The 23,223-nt window shown below is 38.0% G+C and overlaps 1 protein-coding gene across 4 annotated transcripts in view; it reads right to left on the bottom strand.

The window, feature by feature from the left end:
* Window positions 1–5,218: 5,218 nt before the first annotated feature.
* Window positions 5,219–23,223, bottom strand: part of LOC126199314 (cysteine--tRNA ligase, cytoplasmic) — an 87,745-nt gene continuing 69,740 nt past the window's right edge. For all 4 annotated transcript variants that reach the window (XM_049936149.1, XM_049936152.1, XM_049936153.1 and 1 more), the window contains exons 10-12: window positions 19,064–19,226; window positions 6,781–6,992; window positions 5,219–6,476 (exon numbers count right to left, since the gene is read on the bottom strand). In XM_049936149.1, coding sequence (XP_049792106.1) covers window positions 6,333–6,476; window positions 6,781–6,992; window positions 19,064–19,226 — 519 coding nt within the window. In that variant the 3' untranslated portion in view covers window positions 5,219–6,332. The remainder of the gene's footprint in view (window positions 6,477–6,780; window positions 6,993–19,063; window positions 19,227–23,223) is intronic.

Below are 23,223 nucleotides of genomic sequence, written 5' to 3'. Positions count from 1 at the left end.
ACGCTGTCCCAGTATCTCGACGTCTGTACCAGAATCCTCGTGCGTTCATACTCCATAGCGTGATTTTCCGACAAACAATGTTCAGCGACCGCCGACTTGCTCGGATACATCAGTCGAGTGTGCCTCTGGTGTTCACGGCATCGATCCTCGACGGTACGCATCGTCTGACCAATATACGACTTGCCACATTGACACGGAATCTGGTACACGCCGGCCTTCCTCAAACCGAGGTCATCTTTGGCGCTCCCCACCAGTGCACGAGTTTTATTCGGAGGACAAAACACCGTTCCGACCCGGTGTTTCTTCAAATTGCGGGCGATCTTTCCCGAGAGTGCGCCTGTATATGGGATAAACGCAGTGCCTACCTCCTCCCTCGTGATTTCATCCATATCCACAGGTTGTGCTGTAGTGGTGGGGCGGAGAGCACGTTGAATCTGCCACTCTGAGTACCCATTTTTTCGAAATACAGTTCTCAGATGTTCCAATTCCTGGGGTAGACTCTCTGCGTCAGAGATAGTGCGCGCCCTATGTACTAGAGTTTTAAGTACCCCATTCCTCTGTGAAGGGTGGTGGCAGCTGTCTGCGTGCAAATACAGATCAGTGTGCGTTGTCTTCCGATACACCCCATGACCTAGGGTGCCGTCAGGCCTTCTCTTGACCAAGACGTCAAGGAAAGGTAGTTTACCCTCCGTTTCAGTCTCCATAGTGAATTTGATGTTGGGGTGTATGGAGTTTAGATGTGTAAGGAAGTCAAGGAGTTTATCCATACCATGTGGCCAGATGACGAAAGTGTCGTCCACGTAACGGAAAAAGCAAGTAGGTTTCCATTCGGATGACGACAGGGCTTCCACCTCGAAGTTCTCCATGTACAAATTCGCTACCACCGGTGAGAGTGGGCTACCCATGGCAACTCCCTCCGTCTGTTCGTAGTATTCTCCATTAAAAAGAAAATACGTGGAAGTCAAGACATGCCTAAAAAGTTCAGTGGTCTTCTCGTCAAACTTCTGACTAATCAATTCTAGTGACTCTCGCAGGGGTACCCTCGTGAACAAGGAAACGACGTCAAAACTCACCATGATATCTGACTCACCCAACGTGAAGCTATCAAGGCGTTTAACAAAATCCACGGAATTACGGATGTGATGAGGGCATTTACCCACGTAAGGACTTAATATTCCCGTCAGGTATTTGGCCAACAAATATGTAGGTGCCCTGATGTTGCTGACAATGGGGCGTAATGGTACCCCCTCTTTGTGAACCTTCGGGAGTCCATATAGTCTAGGCGGTACCGGACCTTGGGGTAGCAATTTCTTAGCGTCACCCTCCGGTAATTCTGCGTCCTTGAGAAGCGACCTCGTCTTGTTGTCCACCTTCTTTGTAGGGTCAACGCTGATCTTCCGGTAGGAATCGTCATTTAGCAGGCTCTGCATCTTATCAGTGTAGTCCTTATGGGAGACAACAACTGTAGCATTGCCTTTGTCAGCCGGTAAGACAACAATTTCAGAGCGCTCTCTCAGATCACGAATGGCCGCCCTCTCTTTACTAGTGATATTTGACTTCATCGGCTTGGATTTCGTCAACGCACGACAAGTTTCACGACGTATTTCCTCAGCTGATTCAGGCGGAAGTCGAGCTGCAACCTGTTCAACAGCACTAACAATTTCTGCGACCGGAGTGAACTTGGGGGTGGGAGCGAAGTTGAGACCCTTCTGCAAAACCGAGACCGCATCATCACTCAACACCATGCCACTCAAATTGATGACAGTCTTGCCCGGAACCTGCAGAGATGGTTTGTCAAGGAGACGTGAGAACTTAGCTGTTTGACGTCCCGTTGCCTTCTTATGGGCGGAATCAGCTGCAACCCAGGTGACACCATCAATCCAATCCCAGGAAAAAGAAGTGAAATTACTAGCCAGTTGCAAATGTAGTTTGAGTAATTCCTGTGAGATAAACTCAAGGTTCCGGCGGGTGTATTGCACTCTGTCACGTACCAAAGCTCAATACGGTTAAATCAAAAATTGGCATTCATATAAATGAAAACTAAGCTTTTGTTGCTTTGGTACATGCTGCACAGAAACATAATTCAACAGCAAACCAGGTCTGTAGACTACTGTTGTTTGTGTGGCTTTTTAATTTATCCAATAGTAGTGGTTTGTGGCTTTGGACCTAACCTGAACAGAAGTTGAATTGCTGGTTGGTCGCAGGATTGCTTTTTTTCTGTCAAAGTCTCAGTGGTGGTTTCATAAATTGTACACAGTGAGGAGTGTAATCAATTACCTCCTAGGTGAAGAATTAATTTTTGTGATTACTGAATAACAAGTGTCCCTACTGGAAATGTTTTTGTTCGGTTATTAAACGATACAGGTGTGTCAAAGTTTTCTTGGAAAGTCATGAATATACCTTTACACCAATACAAATTAAATGAATCTCCTACGTGACACTATTCTGTATTCTAAAACAGAAAATTTAAAACTGTATTCTTTATTTAAAAATTACAATCTGAAAATGTATTTTGCCATTTACAATATAATTTCGGCTACACATTTTCAAATCTGGCATAGGGGCCTTAGTGAACAGCCCTCTCCAATTTTCTACGTACTTATAACACTTGAAGGTCAGCATACAGACTTCAGTTTCCTACAGCAGTATGACATAATTCTCGAAAAAATGGTTTTTGAAGATCAGAAGATTTTCGAACGCTGATAAGTATAAAACATTTGTAGTTTATTAATGAATACACTAGCAGCTCAAGGCATAATCTGTAATCGTATAGTCACTAGTTCAAATCTAGCAATAGCACCCTTTTTCTTCACTTTCTTTGAATTCCATATTTATCAAAAATGGAAATACTAACCAAACATACTCATAGTTTCTAAAAAAAACTAATATCTTTTTATTTTTTAAGTAATATTTGTATGAAAACGACAGTATTCACGTACATTAATAGTTGGTTCAAAAAATGTGAAACCTCAGATACTTTTTTTTCCCTTCTAAAATTTGAATAGTGTTCTTGATGTATCAATTTTCATATTTTTTCATTTAAATAGGGCATTTTGTATGTCTGTATCAAATTTTAATCTATTTATATACAATGAGCTATTTTTATTAACAAAATTATGAGTCAGTATTTGTTAACCAGTAAATCCATGCAAATCTTTTGAGTCAAAACAGTGTGTAAAAAAAAACAGCTTCAAATGTCTTAATTACTTTACAGATTAGTTAATGTGTTAAATATTTAATGTAACACATGTAAGTGAGAAAAAAGCAACAAAATCTTTCAAATTATGTTTAAAGTTTGTTGGAAGTCATTATGTGCTCTCATCATCAAACTCTGCCTGAGTATAGCCCAGGTAATTTGCACTTAATTTTAAGCAAAAGCTAGTTTTTCACGTATCTCAATGTTTATGGTGTCATGTTCCCTCAACTGTGCAGTGTACAATGATATCAATTTCTAAGCACAATCAATGGTATATGTGGGTACAGGTTGCAAAATATATTGTGATAGTGTTGGTTGTAAAGAAGTAATAAATTAAAACGTCATGCCTATTGCTAAAGTTTTACTACATGAGCACCAAAAATGTAGTAAGCGATAAACTTTTTGTTTCAAACAATGGGAAATCCAGGATGGAATGTAACAATATAATAAAAAGGATAGTTGCTGCTCACCATATAGCAGAGATGCTGAGTCACAGAAAGGCACAACAAAAAGACTGTCGGAGAGTTAGCTTTTGGCCAACAGCCAGACTCAGTGCAGCTCCAGCAGCTGCCAGAGGCAGTCATGTGTGTGTGAGAGTTGCATTTGCACGTGTGTGTATGATGTCTATTTTTGACTAAGGCCTTGTTGACCAAAAACTAACTTTCCAACAGTCTTTTTGTTGTGCCTTTTTCCATTTCATCATTTTGCGAGGGGTGTCAGTGAGAAAAAGTTTTGTGAAAGGCCTGAAATTACGTAAAACTGTTTGAAGCCACTAAGCACTACTAAGCACTCTCACTCTTGAATACTGGATGAATATGGTCTGGGTAATTTGCGTGCCATGACTTATCTTGCTTCAAGATGTATACAAAGTTTCTAATATACTTGTCTTACTGTTTTGAACTTTTAACATAAGATTATACCTCTTTAGGAGTAGACTGCTACACCACTTTAACTTTCATCAGTAATTATATGAAATACTGAAAATAAAAATTTTTTTGGTCCTGGAAGCCATTAGATAAACAATTGTAACTAGACAGCATCATGAGCTATGAACCGGGTTGGCTGTTTAGTTATAAACTAATATTTACATTTATTAATGCACATACAATTAAAAAAGTATGCTACTACCAAGATTTAAATCAGTGATTTTATTATTACAATCTGATTACAATGCGCATTAATCTACCGATGATTTTTTTAATGAATTTCAAATGTTTTATACTTGACAGCACTTTGAAATCATCTTATTTTTATAGACCATTTTTTTACAGTTTTTTTTCACAATTGCTTCGTACTGCTTTAGGAAATTATTCCCATGCTATTAAGAAAATGGAAAGGATCAGTCCTACAGTCCTCTTTTGAAACAAACTTCATGCATCAGCCCGATTTTAAATTTTATACTTTAGTGCTCAAAATGTATTGTATGCTTAAAACTCTTAGCCGAAGATAGAATTGAGTAGCAGAATATAAATTTCTATGCCACATCTTTTTCAATTTCTACTGGTGCCTGATAAACATGTATGTTCTGCAGATTGCCTGCATTGATGCATTTCTTTTGAATTGATTGACATTAACAATGATGTAAATCTAATTTTTCGTGAATCTAATTTTTCTTATCAGCAGTGGTTTATAAGGAAGTATGGTTTTCTGGAGGCCAGAACTTATTTACATTCCACAGTTTTCCCCTTATTACAATCAGCGGAAATTCATCATTCACACAGAACACGGGTCTTATGGCACTCATGACCTTTTACTGATCATAGTGTTTTTTATTCTAGTTATCAAAAACAAATTACTAACCTGGTGAAATTCATTATGTACTCTGAACAAACTGAAGTACATTATTAAATGTCAGCTCTCCAGAGTTACAAAGTAAGAGAATTATATGCAAATGCAAAACAATGCATTTATTGTAATGCTGGAACAAGTCAAGCTGAAAGGAATGACTTCTAGTCACTTGAAATGAAAAAGACAAAGTTAAAACTATAGTTTTAGTTTTAATGTACAAGTGAAATGATCCAATGCACATAGTTCATTTATTTCAGTAATTACATGTATTCAAAAGGCACACGTATATGGTAATCTCTCAGTGTAATCAGTCAAGTTAAAAATGTCAGATTAAAGTCATTCAAAATAACCCAAAGATAACTGCAACCATCACCACAAAAATTCATGAACTGTGGGTGGCTTACATACAACCACAGGGCAGTTAACACGATCACAAAATATTTAAAAATACAACTATTTACAAATAAAAATGTTATTAATCTTGGTTGCCTTCAGTAAGACAAAAATATACTCATTAGTACAAGCCCCACAGGAGCTATACAGCATAAAGAGATCAATAATGTTTCATGGTTAAACAAAACCTTTCAATGGCTTTGTGCCATAAAATATGATACTTGCATCTATGACAATAAACTGGGGTTATAAGGAATATCATACACTTTTAATAAAACTAGATGGTTTTAAATACTGACAAATGAAACTGACTTTTTTCCTTTATGTGTTCAGAACATGAGACAATAAGAAAAAAGGAACGGAAAAGTCTAAAAATGAAATTATGGCAGTGATTAAACATAAAAATGATATAATTAAATACAATGCAAGTAATTAAGAGGTTTGCTGTTAATTTGGTTTCCATATACACTGCATGTATTTAGCATTTTCAAGCTTGTCAAACAAAACAGCATCAACTTTTTGACAACACTCACTAATCACAGTCAAACTGTCAGTATCACAACATTGATCCATGTTTGATTTTTAATTTTTTTTTAAATTAAAAAGTTAAGTATGAGTGGTAGTACTATTGAGGAACAGATCCTAAGCTTTCCTTCTCCTAATATTTCAGTACTGACACATTTACATCCCTGACAGATATTCCTAGCTTTGTATGTGCACATTAGACTTTACATACACAGTCAAGCAAGTTGTTTGACCTTTTCCTTTTGCCTCTCAGTCAGCAACAGACAAATAACTTTATCTCTTGTATTCTTTCATTACAAACAACATTTACACAGTTAAATTAAAAACATGAAAAATAAATTAGGTACTCCATAAGAACACACACTAAATAAATATCAGTTCACATGACAGAACAGAAATACAAATCTCTGTTTCTTCTACTTCTTCAATATCAGAGTCCATTTGGAAGACTATTCTCTTTGAGTGAGGATAAATAATCATTGTATTTTTTCTCCTGAGCCTGTTGAAGCTTCTGTAGTTTTTTGATCTGACCTTTGCTTAGCTCTTTCCCTTCTTTATCATGGGTAGGAATGCCCTGAAAATAACAGCAAGGTTCATAACTACACATTTTCACAACATACACCAGCTATAATAGACTGACAAAGATCAATATCTTTAAAAGCATTTCACTGGGAGTGCTTCAAATTTACGCTTCAGCAAGTAATGCAAATTTAAACAGTAGAAGTCTAGAAAGAATTGCAGCAGAATACCTATCTAAGCCTAAGAAAACATCCATAGCGGATACGCCTCATACAGGTATGGAAAAATGAAGCCATGTTTGTATCAAACAATGAAATAGAAATCAGACAACAGTAACAAAAGCATTAATGAAATTTTACCTTTTCATCAAACTGAGAATATTTATCAGTTTCATACTTGAACATATCCCAGGGAGGGATTTTGCGCTGAGCGTCTTTTGCTGCCTGAACAGCTGCCATTTCAGCCTTTTTTCGCTCCTTTTCTGCAGCCTTCTCTGCCTCCTGCTTTCGTCGGGCCTCGCGTTCTGCCAATAGTGTCTCCCTATCAACCAGCTTGATAGCAGATGCTCTTCCTTAAACAGACAGAAACCCCACTGTAAAATCTTTCACATCTTGATTACAATGAAAAGTACATCCAGTTTCTCTTATGTGTAAGAATTGTAGTATATTAATTACATTATTTAACTATTGTTAACTGTTTCCACAAAGTAAGATGTGTATTCCTTTCTAATCATGGTGAATGTCACACACAGAAAAAGGTGGCAGATGTCTTACTCCCTTTGTCAGAAAAGTTGTAGTGCAGGGGCGGGGTGGGGAGGAGAGAGAGAGAGAGAGAGAGAGAGAGAGAGAGAGAGAGAGAGAGAGAGAGAGAGAAATGAACCTAGTTCCCTTCACCCTTCAAAGTAGTCCCCTTGGCTATCTATACACAGCTGCCAATGTTTCTAGAGGTCTTGGAAGCAAGCAGGGAAATTTTCAACTGTAATGCTTGTAAGCTCATTTGTCACATCCTGTTGAATGTATGTGATACCTTGATGAAGCCTTACTTTCAGTCGCTCTTTCACTCATGAAAACAAGAAAAAATCGCAAGGCGAGAGGTAGGGCGAATATGGCAGATGTGGGATGACAACAATAGAACATCTGGCCAGATACTTGGTAACAGATAAAGCAGTATGGGATCTTGCATAGTCAGGCAGCGAGAACCAGTCCTGAGAATGCCAAAAATCAGGGCAACAATGTCGAATTGCTTGTTGTAAATGTTTTGAGACTTCAGTGTAAAGAGTTTGGTTCACTGTTTGACCTGGAGGAACAGATTCATAGTGAACTAATCCTTTACTACCAAGGAATGTGATCAACAGTGACTTTGTTCTCAAAGGTTGTCACCGACTTTTTTTTGAGGCTAGTGAACCAGAACTTTGCCATTATGCACTTTGACACTACATGTGAGGGTCATATTCATAGCACTAACTTTCATTCCCATCAATAATCTTTCACAGAAATGTGAGACCATATCTGGCTCAACCCAGTAGTTCAGCAGAAGTTCTTCATATTTCCTCTTTCTGCTCATCGGTTAGCGTGTGAGCAACAAATTTTGCAATAAGTTTCCATTTTCCTAAATCTTCGCGTGAAATCTTATGACACACTTGACGATTCAAATTAAGTTGTTCTGATATTGCAAGCACAGTTAAATGAAGGTCTCTTTGCAATAATTGCTTTACACGCTCCACGTTTGCATCGGTATGTGCTGTAGATAGGTGATTTGCTTTGGCATCAGCTTGCACTGAATCTTTACCGCCAAAACACCTTTTGTGCCACCCTAGAACACAACTTTTTGAAAGTGCCTTGCTTGCATATGCTTGCTTAATCTTTGTCCATGTTTGCTAGGGTTTTTCTCAAGCTTAATGACAAAATTAATGTTCACTCTTTGCTAACAATCAGCATCCACTGTGTCACCATGACTAATCCACCAAGAACCCAAAAAAGTGTGCTTTTTAAAAATTTTATTTACATGTAAAGTTCCGCTGGACCAAATTGAGAAGCAAATCTCCAAGGTCATGGGACGTGCCAGTATATAAAATAACACCATAAAAGTAATAATATATAAAAATAAAATGTTCATAAACCTGAAAAAAGTCGAGACATAAGTTTAGGTAAATACAATCAATAATACAACAAGAATCAGCTTAATTTTTCAAGGAACTCCTCGACAATATACACGGAGTGATTCATGAGGAAACTTTTCACTTTCAATTTGAAAGCACATGGATTACTGCTAAGATTTCTGAATTCTTGTGGTAGCTTATTGAAATTGGATGGAGCAGCGTACTACACACAAGAGTTAACGAAGTCTGATCCAAATGCAGGTTTGATTTCTGCCAAGTATTAACTGAGTGAAAGCTGCTTATTCTTGGGAATAGGCTAATATTGTTAATAAGAAATGACACACACACACACACACACACACACACACACACACACACACACACTCTTTAACAGGGGTCAACAAGAGGTTCACGAACTTACATCACTTATTGCCCGAACCGCCCGTTTCTCAGGCAAAATTATCCTTTTAGAATGGAAGGAGTTACCCAAAAATATAATACCATACGGCATAGGCAAATGAATATAAGCAAAGTAGACTAATTTTCATGTCGAACAATCACTTACTTCAGACATTGTTCGAACAGTAAAAATGGTAGCATTAAGCCTTTGAACAAGATTCTGAACATGGACTTTCCACGACAGTTTACTATCTACCTGAACACCTAGAAATTTGAAGTGTTTCAGTTTTACTAATCATATGCCCATTCTGTGAAATTAAAAGTCAGGTTTTGTTAGAAACGGTAAAATCTGAGTCCTACTGTGATTTATAGTTAGTTTATTTTTTTTACAAGCAATGAGCTTATGTCATGAACTGCACTATTTGAAACCAAGCCAGTGCTGCATACAATATCTTTTACTACCAAGCTAGTATCATCAGCAAACAGAAATATTTTAGAGTTACCAGTAATACTAGAGGGTGTAGCAGTTCTCTCCTGATTTGTTTATCTCTTCGTTTCCGGACTGTCCTCGGTGTCGATGTACCGGATTGCTACATGGGCTGAAAAATGGGTTGTAGATTCCAACACTGACTACTGTAAATAATGTAGCCAACAGGTGCACAGTTGTGTTTCGCAGTACTTTAATTTCATTGTTCACAACCTCCCAATAATACACAGTTATATGGCCAGTGCACTATTGTTTAACTTTCAATAAGCCTCATTAATAGTTTGCAGGCAAACCTCCACATACTGCTACAATAGTTCCCTGTTGAACATCTACGAGCAGTAACACCTAACCACAAAGTTCACAGTTATTGAAGAATAATCAGGTACGTATGGAACAGACACTCTCATTGTTTTTATACATGGCCTAATTGTTTAACATTTATTCCATGGTTAAGTTGAAGCATTATTGTTGTTCTAATCAACACAGGTCTTTCGTCTGAAATTCTGCCATGGACTGACTGTGTCATGACCAAAATTTGGGCCCTTAATATCATCACAATAATAAGTGCTGAAAACTAACATAGTTCGAAGTTAAATTTACAGAAATTACAATTAAAACTTAACTCATTAAATTAGCTGAATACACCGAAAAATTCCGTCCTTTTAATAGTGTCTTCTACTTCAGGAGTTAAACCGAATTATTTGTTTAAATCAAGCAAACGATACTTTTGACAAAACTGTTAATTACAAAAGGAATTAATGGATGGCTGGTTTTGCTAACATGTTTTCGAATAGAGCCAAATAGATACTTTAAGATTACTAGTATTTCATCTTCCAAGTGTTCATAATTAGTACAGAATTTAAATTTTTTTTATATGTCAACAACAGAATGTACGTTCCAAAACAATTACTGATTTCACCCTAAAACAAAATATACTAACTAGGAATATTCAAAAATAAATTAGAAAATCAATTACATACCTAAAACTAAGCACATAATTATATCTGATGCTATATTCTTTAAAACTGAGGCCCAACCTTTCTCTTTTATGAAAATGCATATTATTCTCATGTACGTTAATGGTAATTAGTTAAAAGTGAAAAAACAAATTTAAGTACACTGATGGCAAAACAAGAGGGAAGAAAAAATATCCTAGCTTGCTTTGTCACAAGGGCATATCATTTATATAAATAAGGAACAGGAGTGGACCCAACACTGATCCCTGCCCCCCCCCCAATTTGAGCATACCCCACTCAAACCCCACATCACAGCCATTCTCAACACTGTGAATAATGACCTTTTACTATCTGTTGCTAAAGTAAGAGGTGTACCAACTGTGGGCTACTCCCCGTATTCTGTAATGATTCAACTCCTGGAGCAATATTTTGTGATCAGCACAATCAAAAGCCTTAGTTAAATCAAAAAATATGCCTATTGTTCGAAACCTTTTGTTTAAGCATCCAGTACCTCACAGAGAAAAGAGAATATAGCATTTTCAGATGCTAAGTGACTTCTAAAGCCGAACTGTACATTTGATAGCAACGTGTCATAGAAAATGATCAATTATCCTTACATACACAGCCTTTTCAATAACTTTAGCAAAGACTGATGGCATAGAGATAGGTCTAAAATTGTTACATTATCCCTTTCTCCCTTTTTATAAGGCGGCTTTACTACTGAGTACTTTAATCGTTCAGGAAACTGACCATTCCTAAAGGAAAAATTACAAATCTGGCTAAATACAGTGCTAACATATGCAGCACAGTACTTTAATATTCTGCTAGGCACTCCATCAATTCCATGAGAGTCCTTAGTCTTCAGTGATGAAATTATCGACTCAAACTTGTCCTTGTCAGTATCACGGAGGAGTATTTCAAACATCAATCTCAGAAAGGCATTTGCTAAGAGTGTTATGATTCACTATACAAACTAAATTTTTATTTAATTCACCAGCAATGCTCAGAAAATGATTGTTAAGTACTGTACATATATCTGATTTATCAGTTACAGAAATATTTTTAATACGAACTGACTTTACATCACTGACCTTGCGCTGCTGACCAGACGCTTCTTTCACAACTGACCACACGGTTTTAATTTTATCCTGTGAATTAGCTATTCTATTTGCATATCACATACTCTTTGCCTTCCTAATAATATTTTTAAGCACCTTACATTATTGTTTGTAATGGGATATCTTAGCTTGATTGTGAATACTTCTAACATTTTGATATAACTCCCACTTTGTTCTACATGATATCCTTATCCCTCAAGTCAGGCACCCAGGCTGCCTATTACTCCTGGTACCCCGTTTAAAATGTTCTAATGGAAAGAAACTCTCAAAGAGCATAAGAAATGTGTCAAGGAAAGCATTATATTTGTCATCTATGTTACCGGCACTATAAACAAATACTACTCTTGTTCCTTGACGAGGCTTAAAAAACCCTCAATTGCTGTTGGATTAACTTTCCTATATAGCTTGTAATTATATGTGACATTTGTTTGAGTACAAAAGCCCTTTAGTGTTAAAATTTGTGGACCATGGTCTGAAAGGCCATCCACCCTTTTACTAACACAATGCCCATCTAGTAATGAAGAACGAATAAAAATATTGTCTATGGCTGTGCTACTACTCCCCTGCACCCTAGTTGGAAAAAACACAGTCTGCATCAGATCATATGAATTTAGGAGCTCTACCAACATCCTTTTTTCTTGCACCATCATATACAAAATTAATATTGAAGTCACCACACAACTAATTTCTGGTATTTCCTATAAAGTGCATCAAGAACCCCCTCTAGCTTTAGCAGAAATGCTCTGAATTCAGAGTTACGCGACCTATAAACAACAAGAATCAGAAGTTTAGTTTCACTAATTTCAACTGCCCCTGCACAACATTCAAATATCTGTTAGTGCAGTGCCGTGATATGTCTATAGACTCAAATGTATTTTTTTTTTTTTTTTTTTTTTTTTTTTTTAACGTGGCCACTCCCCCACCTCACAAGGAACTCGTTGACAAGTAGCCGGAAGCCTCTGTAATTGTCAAATTATTTAAGCGGTGCTCCGATTGTTGTTGTGGTCTTCAGTCCTGAGACTGGTTTGATGCAGCTCTCCATGCTACTCTATCCTGTGCAAGCTTCTTCATCTCCCAGTACCTACTGCAACCTACATCCTTCTGAATCTGCTTATTGTATTCATCTCTTGGTCACCCTCTATGATTTTTACCCTCCATGCTGCCCTCCAATGCTAAATTGGTGATCCCTTGATGCCTCAAAACATGTCCTACCAACCGATCCCTTCTTCTAGTCAAGTTGTGCCACAAACTTCTCTTCTCCCCAATCCTATTCAATACCTCCTCATTAGTTACGTGATCTACCCACCTTATCTTCAGCATTCTTCTGTAGCACCACATTTCGAAAGCTTCTATTCTCTTCTTGTCCAAACTAGTTATCGTCCATGTTTCACTTCCATACATGGCTACACTCCATACAAATACTTTCAGAAACGACTTCCTGACACTTAAATCTATACTCGATGTTAACAAATTTCTATTCTTGAGAAACGCTTTCCTTGCCATTGCCAGTCTACATTTTATATCCTCTCTACTTCGACCATCATCAGTTATTTTACTCCCTAAATAGCAAAACTCCTTTACTACTTTAAGTGTCTCATTTCCTAATCTAATTCCCTCTGCATCACCCGACTTAATTTGACTACATTCCATTATCCTCATTTTGCTTTTGTTGATGTTCATCTTATATCCTCCTTTCAAGACACTGTCCATTCCGTTCAACTGCTGTTCCAAGTCCTTTGCTATCTCTGACAGAATTACAATGTCATCGGCGAACCTCAAAGGTTTTACTTCTTCTCCATGAATTTTAATATCTACTCCGAATTTTTCTTTTGTTTCCTTTACTGCTTGCTCAATATACAGATTGAATAACATCGGGGAGAGGTTACAACCCTGTCTCACTCCTTTCCCAACCACTGCTTCCCTTTCATGCCCCTCGACTCTTATAACTGCCATCTGGTTTCTGTACAAATTGTAAATAGCCTTTCGCTCCCTGTATTTTACCCCTGCCACCTTCAGAATTTGAAAGAGAGTATTCCAGTTAACATTGTCAAAAGCTTTCTCTAAGTCTACAAATGCTAGAAACGTAGGTTTGCCCTTTCTTAATCTTTCTTCTAAGATAAGTCGTAAGGTTAGTATTGCCGCTTCTACCAGTTTTTCCATTCGTCTGTAAAGAATTCGCGTTAGTATTTTGCAGCTGTGACTTATTAAACTGATAGTTCGGTAATTTTCACATCTGTCAACACCTGCTTTCCTTGGGATTGGAATTACTATATTCTTCTTGAAGTCCGAGGGTATTTCGCCTGTCTCATACATCGTGCTCACCAGATGGTAGAGTTTTGTCATGACTGGCTCTCCCGAGGCCATCAGTAGTTCTAATGGAATGTTGTCTACTCCCGGGGCCTTGTTTCGACTCAGGTCTTTCAGTGCTCTGTCAAACTCTTCACGCAGTATCTTATCTCCCATTTCGTCTTCACCTACATCCTCTTCCACTTCCATAATATTGTCCTCAAGTACATCGCGCTTGTATAAACCCTCTATATACTCCTTCCACCTTTCTGCCTTCCCTTCTTTGCTTAGAACTGGGTTGCCATCTGAGCTCTTGATATTCATAAAAGTGGTTCTCTTCTCTCCAAAGGTCTCTTTAATTTTCCTGTAAGCAGTATCTATCTTACCCCTAGTGAGACAAGCCTCTACATCCTTACATTTGTCCTCTAGCCATCCCTGCTTAGCCATTTTGCACTTGCTGTTGATATCATTTTTGAGACGTTTGTATTCCTTTTTGCCTACTTCATTTACTGCATTTTTATATTTTCTCCTTTCATCAATTAAATTCAATATTTCTTCTGTTACCCAAGGATTTCTATTAGCCCTCGTCTTTTTACCTACTTGATTGTCTGCTGCCTTCATTACTTCATCTCTCAGAGCTACCCATTCTTCTTCTACTGTATTTCTTTCCCCCATTCCTGTCAATTGTTCCCTTATGCTCTCCCTGAAACTCTCTACAACCTCTGCTTCTTTCAGTTTATCCAGGTCCCATCTCCTTAAATTCCCACCTTTTTGCAGTTTCTTCAGTTTCAATCTGCAGTTCATAACCAATAGATTGTGGTCAGAATCCACACCTGCCCCAGGAAATGTCTTACAATTTAAAACCTGGTTCCTAAATCTCTGTCTTACCATTATATAATCTATCTGATACCTTTTAGTATCTCCAGGATTCTTCCAGGTATACAACCTTCTTTTATGATTCTTGAACCAAGTGTTAGCTATGATTAAGTTATGCTCTGTGCAAAATTCTACAAGGCGGCTTCCTCTTTCATTTCTTCCCCCCAATCCATATTCACCTACTATGTTTCCTTCTCTCCCTTTTCCTACTGACGAATTCCAGTCACCCATGACTATTAAATTTTCGTCTCCCTTCACTACCTGAATAATTTCTTTTATCTCGTCATACATTTCATCTCTTTCTTCATCATCTGCAAAGCTAGTTGGCATATAAACTTGTACTACTGTAGTAGGCATGGACTTTGTGTCTGTCTTGGCCACAATAATGCGTTCACTATGCTGTTTGTAGTAGCTAACCCACACTCCTATTTTTTTATTCATTATTAAACCTACTCCTGCATTACCCCTATTTGATTTTGTATTTATAACCCTGTAATCACCTGACCAAATGTCTTGTTCCTCCTGCCACCGAACTTCACTAATTCCCACTATATCTACCTTTAACCTATCCATTTCCCTTTTTAAATTTTCTAACCTACCTGCCCGATTAAGGGATCTGACATTCCACGCTCCGATCTGTAGAACACCAGTTTTCTTTCTCCTGATGATGACATCCTCCTGAGTAGTCCCCGCCCGGAGATCCGAATGGGGGACTATTTTACCTCCGGAAAATTTTACCAAAGAGGACGCCATCATCATTTAATCATACAGTGAAGCTGCATGCCCTCGGGAAAAATTACGGCTGTAGTTTCCCCTTGCTTTCAGCCGTTGGCAGTACCAGCACAGCAAGGCCGTTTTGGTTAATGTTACAAGGCCACATCAGTCAATCATCCAGACTGTTGCCCCTGCAACTACTGAAAAGGCTGCTGCCCCCTCTTCAGGAACCACATGTTTGTCTGGCCTCTCAACTCAACAGATACTCCTCCGTTGTGGTTGCACCTACGGTACGACCATCTGTATCGTTGAGGCACGCAAGCCTCCCCACCAACGGCAAGGTCCATGGTTCATCGGTGGGGTGGGGGGGGGGGGGGGTGTGCTCCGATCTATATCTCTAATACCTCTAATATTTTGATGAAATATGCTAATTCCTTCTCTACTTGGAAACATGACATCCTCTGAAGGTGAGCCTTTAGTTAGAGGGTGCAGCTCTAACACCAACTACTACAGGAATCAACAAAACTGTTGAACAAGCATGATTACATTCAAAAGATGCAGTGTCTACTTTCTGATTCGGTTATCGCAAAATCGGAGCTGACCCTACTGAGAGTGTTGAGAGAAAGACTAATAACCTCCTGAAGAAAAGTTCTTTGTCACAAGAGACTATCAAGAGTCTTAATTCTTACTGTGCTGTACCACCTAGATTATATGGCCTCCCTAAGGTCCATAAAGAGGCTGTCCCATTGAGGCCTATTGTTTCTAATGTTGGCACTCCAACATATCGTGTAGCTAAACATATTGCTAGTTTGTCGAGCCCACTAGTAGGTAGGTGTGAACACCACATTAAGAACTCTGCAGATTTCTTATGTCGATTGCAGGGATTGCGCTTGAATGACACTGATATTTTAGTCAGTTTTGATGTGGTTTCTCTTTTCACTCGCATTCCTCTCTCTGATTCGTTGCAGCTAGTTGAGGTTAAGTTTGGTGTCGAGTTAACAAGTTTGTTTCAACATGTGCCGACTTCCACTTACTTTTTATTCAATGGTCAGTACTACGAACAGACTGACGGAGTTGCAATGGGAAGCCCGTTGTCACCTATTGTGGCCAATTTGTTTATGGAGGACTTTGAGGAATGTGCATTGAAGTCAGTGACCATGAAGCCTGCGTGTTTTTTCAGATATGTAAACTTTTGTTGTTTGGCCTCATGGTAGTGAGAATTTAAACCAGTTTTTCGAACAACTGAATTCAATCCACATGAATATTCAGTTCACTATGGAGGTGGAAAAGAATGGATGCCTCCAGCTCAGCGTGAAGGAGTACTTCGTACCTTGGTTCACAGGGCCCACGTTATCTCAAACCCTGAAAGTTTGGCAGCTGAGCTATCACATCTCTAAGTCACCTTTTGTCAGAATGGTTATAGTGAGAGGCAGATCAAACGTGCGTTGCGCTATCAGCCTTCTGTGCAACAGGTGAGTGACGACAGCAACGAAGTGACACCTAAGTCTATGGCCCTTTTGCCTTACACAGGATTGGCTGTATTTTGTGGAAATATGATGTGAAATGTGTTTTTCAACCACCTTCTAAGATTAAGGCCCTGTTGGCGACCGTAAAGATGATCTTGGTTTGCGTAAGTCTGGTGTCTATCGTATTCCTTGCAGTTGTTACATGTCATATATTGGTCAGACGATCAGGACTGTGGAAGACCGGTGTATTGAACATAAGTGTCACACACACTTACAACAGTCGAGCAAATCTGCTATTGCAGAACATTGCCTTGACACCGGTCATCCTATGGAATACAAGAACACGGAGATTCTGGCTTGCACATCCAGCTATTGGGATAGTGTTATTAAGGAAGCTGTTGAAATCAAACTCTCAAGCAACCTTATAAACAGAGATGGTGGATTTTGTTTAAATGCTGCTTGGAATCCGGCTCTGTCTCTCATCAAAAAACAGAGGGACAGAATTAGTGCTACCTCACCTGTTGTTTAATAGTCACTATCTGTGGTTGTGTGTTGACTCTGGGTTACTTGTTCTGCGTTTGGTATCTTCCTTGTTTCTCCTCTGTGAACCGAGGTATTAAATTCCCTTGCACATTGCTTCCTCCTTGCAGTTGTGCCTTGAGAATGGCAGGGTGTGCTCCTGTCAAAATATTGGCAGTGGTCGACGACGTCACCCTGCAGTAAACCCATAAGTTATTTGAACGTACGATTTGTAATGTTTGTGGGTGCAAATTAACGTTAGTGTCCGAAGCAGACTTACTTCATCTTTATGTAAGATGATGAAACTGTGAAAGTTTAAACAATAAGGACCTTAGCTGGAGAGTATGAAAATAAAAAAAAAATTGTTTCTAATAAAGTAAAAAGTGTGTGGTCACAGCAATTGCAAATGTAAGTGCACGTAAAACAGTAAGGCAAACAAATGATATTCTGTTTCTGACCGATGTGGTGAAGTTTTGTAATTGTGATTTGGTTTTCATACAAGATGACTGTTGAGTCTTTGCACAAATTAATTAAAATGTTCTTTTGGGCTACAATCAAACCAGCAAGCTATTACCAAATAATTGAGATGTAGTTGGGAAAAACAACAATTTTCACTAGAAGTTTAATTTCGTTGAATGACACTTTGTTGTAACAGTGGGGGAGCGTATCTCAGAGGTAAGTTAATATTAACTCCACAGTGCTGCAATAATTAAGTTGGTGAACTTGAGTATCGATGTGGTGGCAATTTGCCAGTGCAGTGCAACCACATTTTATGCACCTTCTCATTCCCTGGAACATTCATTCAAAAACAACTTTTCAGGAATTTTTATTAATGTACAGTATGGTACTACACACCATTTGTAACCCATTTTCTGAAACGTAAATTCGAAAACAAGAATATCACTATGCATTAGCATTACGGTACCAGGAGCAGTGAGCTAGCTAGTGATGTCACAGGCATTACATGACTCAAATGGACCATTTTAGCGGGCCTTCAAACTATTTGAATTTCACTTCTGTTTTCATTTTAAAAAAAAAAAAAAAAAACTGAAAGTCAAGAGGGAAAAAGGCATGTTTGAAATAACTAATTATGTAAGACAATTTCCAGGAAACAGTCAAATACCCTATTACACAAATGCAAGAGTGAAGATGGTGACCTCCCACTAAACAAACCGGGATCTTTGATGAAATCTGTCTGTGAAATTCAATTTGCACAGCTAACCAAAAATTTGAGTGCGTGTGTAACAGCTGCATGAACTACCAAAAGCGTATCATATAGATTTATTTTAATGCCAGTACATATTATAACTTTTAAATTTGAGTGCACACAATATGAAAGATTGTTCAAGTGGTAAAATTCCCATATACAGCATCTCAAATAGGTCACGTACTGAGTTTTGATAGGCACTTAAACAAGAGACCATTGCTGATTTTGGGGTGAATACATCTTCACAGCTATAGAGTAACTGTATACCTGTAGAGCAGAGATGTTTATTTTAAATTTATAGTCATACCAGTCAGTTTTTAATGTGTGTGTGTGTGTGGGGGGGGGGGGGGGGGGGCACCATTTCTTCCCTCTTTAGTCATCTGCCTTCTCTAGTTGCACTGCCGTAATATTAAATACTGGAACTATGGAAAACATGTGGGCAGGAAATACGTAATGGAAAAGAAAATTGTAGCATCTAATGTTTCTTAAGGGAACTTAGCATGGCAACACACTCACCTTCTAAATCTTCAATGCGCACTCCAACATCAGGTAAAATTTCATCTCTCAGCCTATCACATTCTGACAAAATTGATGATGCTTTTAACTGTCGTGCTAATGACCTTACATTGTCACGGAATTCAGATAGTATTGTCAAGTAAGGCATGACTATCTGCTCTACCTAAAACAAAATAAAACAAGAAGAAAATATAGTTGGTGACCCACCACACGAAGTAAGGCAAAGTGTGTTTTACATGCTGATGCTGCTACTACTAATTTTAGTCCCTCTCATTGAATTTTTCCAATGGATCATTAAAAAACATTTGTACTCCCATATTATGCAAAATCACCAGACCTAAAGGAATAGAAAATGTGCCTAATTTTGAGTTTTTAAATTCTAGAACATTGCATCCTGTATAACAATACCAACTACAAATGTATTAAAAATTAGTTACAGTGAATAAGTGTAGTCAACATGGATGGAGGACAAACAAATTCAACAACCTCAGAAAAGGACTGAACTTCAGTGCTGACGAAATTAGGCAAGGTGGAATATCTCCAACTGCTTTAATCTGCTACAATCCCACCTCTAAAATAAATACTTTTCCTGTATATATGTAAATTCAGAATCTCTAAATTCTTATCCGAGCTGTATTTTCAAAACTTTATAGTTCAGTGCATAGCAAAGACTCTGCTGATAATATTAGTGTTGATAGTTTGTGTACAAACATTTTACCTGGAAAAATATTCAAAATTTAGTATTCATAACAACCTTATTTTTATTTAAAATTGAAGAGTGAAAATGGAAAATGACACAAAAAATGCATTTTCAGTGCTATTGCACTTTTGGTACTCTGTTGCATGGCCAGAATCTCAGCTTCCAAAAACTAGTAGAGTGAGGATTCTAGAGATATTCTTCAGCATCCTATGTATTACTCCAATAGGGATCATGAAGACAACATTCAACAAATTACAACATGCATGATGGCATTTAAGCAGTCATCCTATCGCATTCCAAAGGTGACTAGACTGGGACGAAACTGTTAACATGTAATGCCATTCTAAGTACCTTGTGGCATGCAGTTCAAAGTAGTTTCTGGAGTATGTATGTGGATGTGAATTAAAGTTACTCACAGTTACATTCAGTTAAATAACACATGGCACAATATTAAGGGTGCTATGTAAACAAATTGCTTGATAAACATTTACACTAATTTATTGTATTACAAATGAAGACCACTATTTCTGTTATGAGGTAGAAAGTTTGTTACAATTTTTTTGAATATTTAGGGATACACTTATGATAAAAACTCTAATAATCTTTGTGACAGGCACCTGTTGAGATAGGAGTTATTTTAGCAAGACCGACAGACACAGAAAACTAAGAACTGGGGTGAATCATAAGCTTTTGGAATTTTACATTAAAAAAATTAAAAGTTGAGGAACAAGAAACAAAGGGTATAAATGCAGGAGGTGAAGAAGTCATTAAATATTTAATCAGAAGTGACACAAAGCATGACAAATGGCTGGAAACCAACAAAGAACAAACAGTCATTCATATTCCAAAGAGCTTTTGAAATGAGGGATTCCTTATGAGTTTTATTGAAACAAAGAATGGGAAACATCTTTTCCATACAAATCATTTTACCATTTCTCAAAATTTTCATTTTTAAAATTAATAAAGTTTTTCAACTGTTCCAACCAATTCTAAAAACAGATTTTCTTCTCTAATGTTGGGATTCTGAAACGGAATTGATGGCCAACTTGGACTAATATATCAATGAAAACAATCAATTACTGACAAAATTATTTAATTGGATAGATAAAAAATCTACTAACCAAGCAGTGGCAGAACATACAAAAGACAGTTTTAACTGGCAAGCTTTCGGAGCCTGTGGCTCTTTCTTTAGGAAGAAGGGTGAAGGAAAAGGACTGGAGAGGTCTAGGAAACAGGTTAGATTCTGGGAAAATCACCCAGAACTGGGGGTCAAGGGAGACTTACCGTACACGATGAGAAAGAAAGACTGATTGTTGGGGACTGCATCGAACAAGATCTGAAAACCTGAGAGCTTAAAGATGGAAGACAGGGTAGTACACTGACAGAGATTACTGCTTAAACATCATGTGTGAGTTAATAATATGAGTGAAAAGCGGGTGCATTGTACATAACAGAGGTGGGATGGGGCACCGTGAAAAATAGTCGGGAAAGGCAATGGAAGATGTAGAAAACTACAACGGAGTGAAACAAAGAGTAGTTACGGTGAAGAAATGCTGAGTCGGAAGAAATTAACGTAAATTAAGGCCAGGTGGGTGGCAAGAACCAAGGAAGTGTGTAGCACTAGCTCCCACCTACGAAGTTCTGAGAAACTGGTGTCTGGGGGAAGAATCCAGATAGTGCATGTGGTGAAATAGGCACTGAGGTCATAACTGTCATGTTGTAGAGTGTGCTCTGCAACAGGATATTGTGTGTTGCTGGAATATGCCCTCTGCCTATGCCCATTCATCCAGATTGATAACATGGTGGTAGCCATGCTGATATAAAAGACCAAACAGTGTTTACATAACAGCTGGTATACGACAGTCATTTCACAGGTGGCTCTCCTTTTGATAGTATATGTTTTGCCAGTTGAAGGGCTGGTATAGGAGGATGCATAGGGCAAGTCTTGCAGCAGGGTCAATCACAGGGGTAGGAGCCATAGGGTAGAGAGATGAGTGTAGAAGGAGCATGGGGTCTGGCTAGGATACTAGGAAGATGAAAAATAGCTACTCTGTGTGTGCTGGGTAAAATCTCAGACAGAATTGACCTTATTTCAGGGCATGATGTTAGGAAGGCATGGCCTTGTCGAAGTAGCTGATTAATACATTCAAGACCAGAGTAACAGTGAGAAATTGATTATTTTCATTGTTATATTAGGACATGTGCTCATCATTCCTTCTTATGTAACCCTCTTGTCAGTCTTTGTTGTCGTCTTATCTTGTTCAAACTGTCATCTGTTTTCTACCTCATGTGCTAGTCCATTCTTTTGTTTATCTTACCACCCAGATTAATCAACACTTTGTGCCTAAATATTTTCTAGTACTGATTTCCATGCAAATAGATGAGTCCATTGTTATTTATGAATCTGCGTGTAACAATTTGTTTACAGTGCACTACATTGCAAGGGCTTCTCTTGATCGTCTTTCACTGATTTATTTGCAAATTTGACAGCTATTTTCTTTCCCACCCTCCACTTACCGTGTTTATACATAATTCTTTCACATTTTTGTGTGTTTTTTTTTCCCAAATTGCACAGATCGAATTTCACTACCATCTCCTACATTACTTTGTTTACCAAGCAAAGTTGTTTACATTTCTTCTTGTGGTTTACTCTTTCTGTATGCTCAGTTTATAAAGTTTTGTCTCATTTCATGACTTCCCCTATTGATATTTTTCTTTCTCAATCATTTTTTTCATATCATAAGGGCCACTTTTCTGGCAAGAAATTCTCACCCACTCATTACCTCTTGCTAACCATTATCTGTTCTCATGATTTTCATACGAATTTTTCTGATTTTTCGAATTTTTTTTCCTTGCTTTTCTGCCACTTAGCTATCTTTTCCACCCTATGCTTCTCTTTTTTTTCCCACTCCGACCATTTCTAATGCTACAAACCATCCTCTCTTTCCATGATGAATACTATCACATATTACAACCATTCTTTTAGGGAACATACTTTTGTACTATCAAAACGAAGGTCCCACATTCTGTTTCTTGAAACCTATTTGTCCCTTGGAGTTACTCCCAATGGCCTAACATTGAAAGTACCTGTTTCTGGATGCAATCCTACCCTCCGCCAGGCTCTTTTACAGTTTCAAATACAGCAATCTCTTGCTCTTACCTGGCTAAATCTGTGGCCTATATGCCTCATCAACAAATTTCCACTCTACCAGACTTCTCTCCCTCTACAAAATCCTGCAGTTATCTGCCCTTATGTTTCCTTCAATGGTACCATCTGCCAAGCCAACTTCAATCTGGTTTCCTTTCCTTCACATGTAATATCCATTGGAAATAACACTTTTCAACCCAATCCCAAAACTTTTCCAACAGCAAACCTGACACTGAATCCTGCCTTGAACAGTTCAGACCATGATCCCAACTTGATCCACCACCACTACCTCAAAATCATCCCTTACAAGCC

The sequence above is a fragment of the Schistocerca nitens genome, chromosome 8 (assembly GCF_023898315.1).
Source record: "Schistocerca nitens isolate TAMUIC-IGC-003100 chromosome 8, iqSchNite1.1, whole genome shotgun sequence".
NCBI lineage: Eukaryota > Metazoa > Arthropoda > Insecta > Orthoptera > Acrididae > Schistocerca > Schistocerca nitens.
The sequence above is the reverse complement of the archived record's forward strand: the minus strand, read 5'-3'. Positions and strand labels throughout refer to the sequence as shown.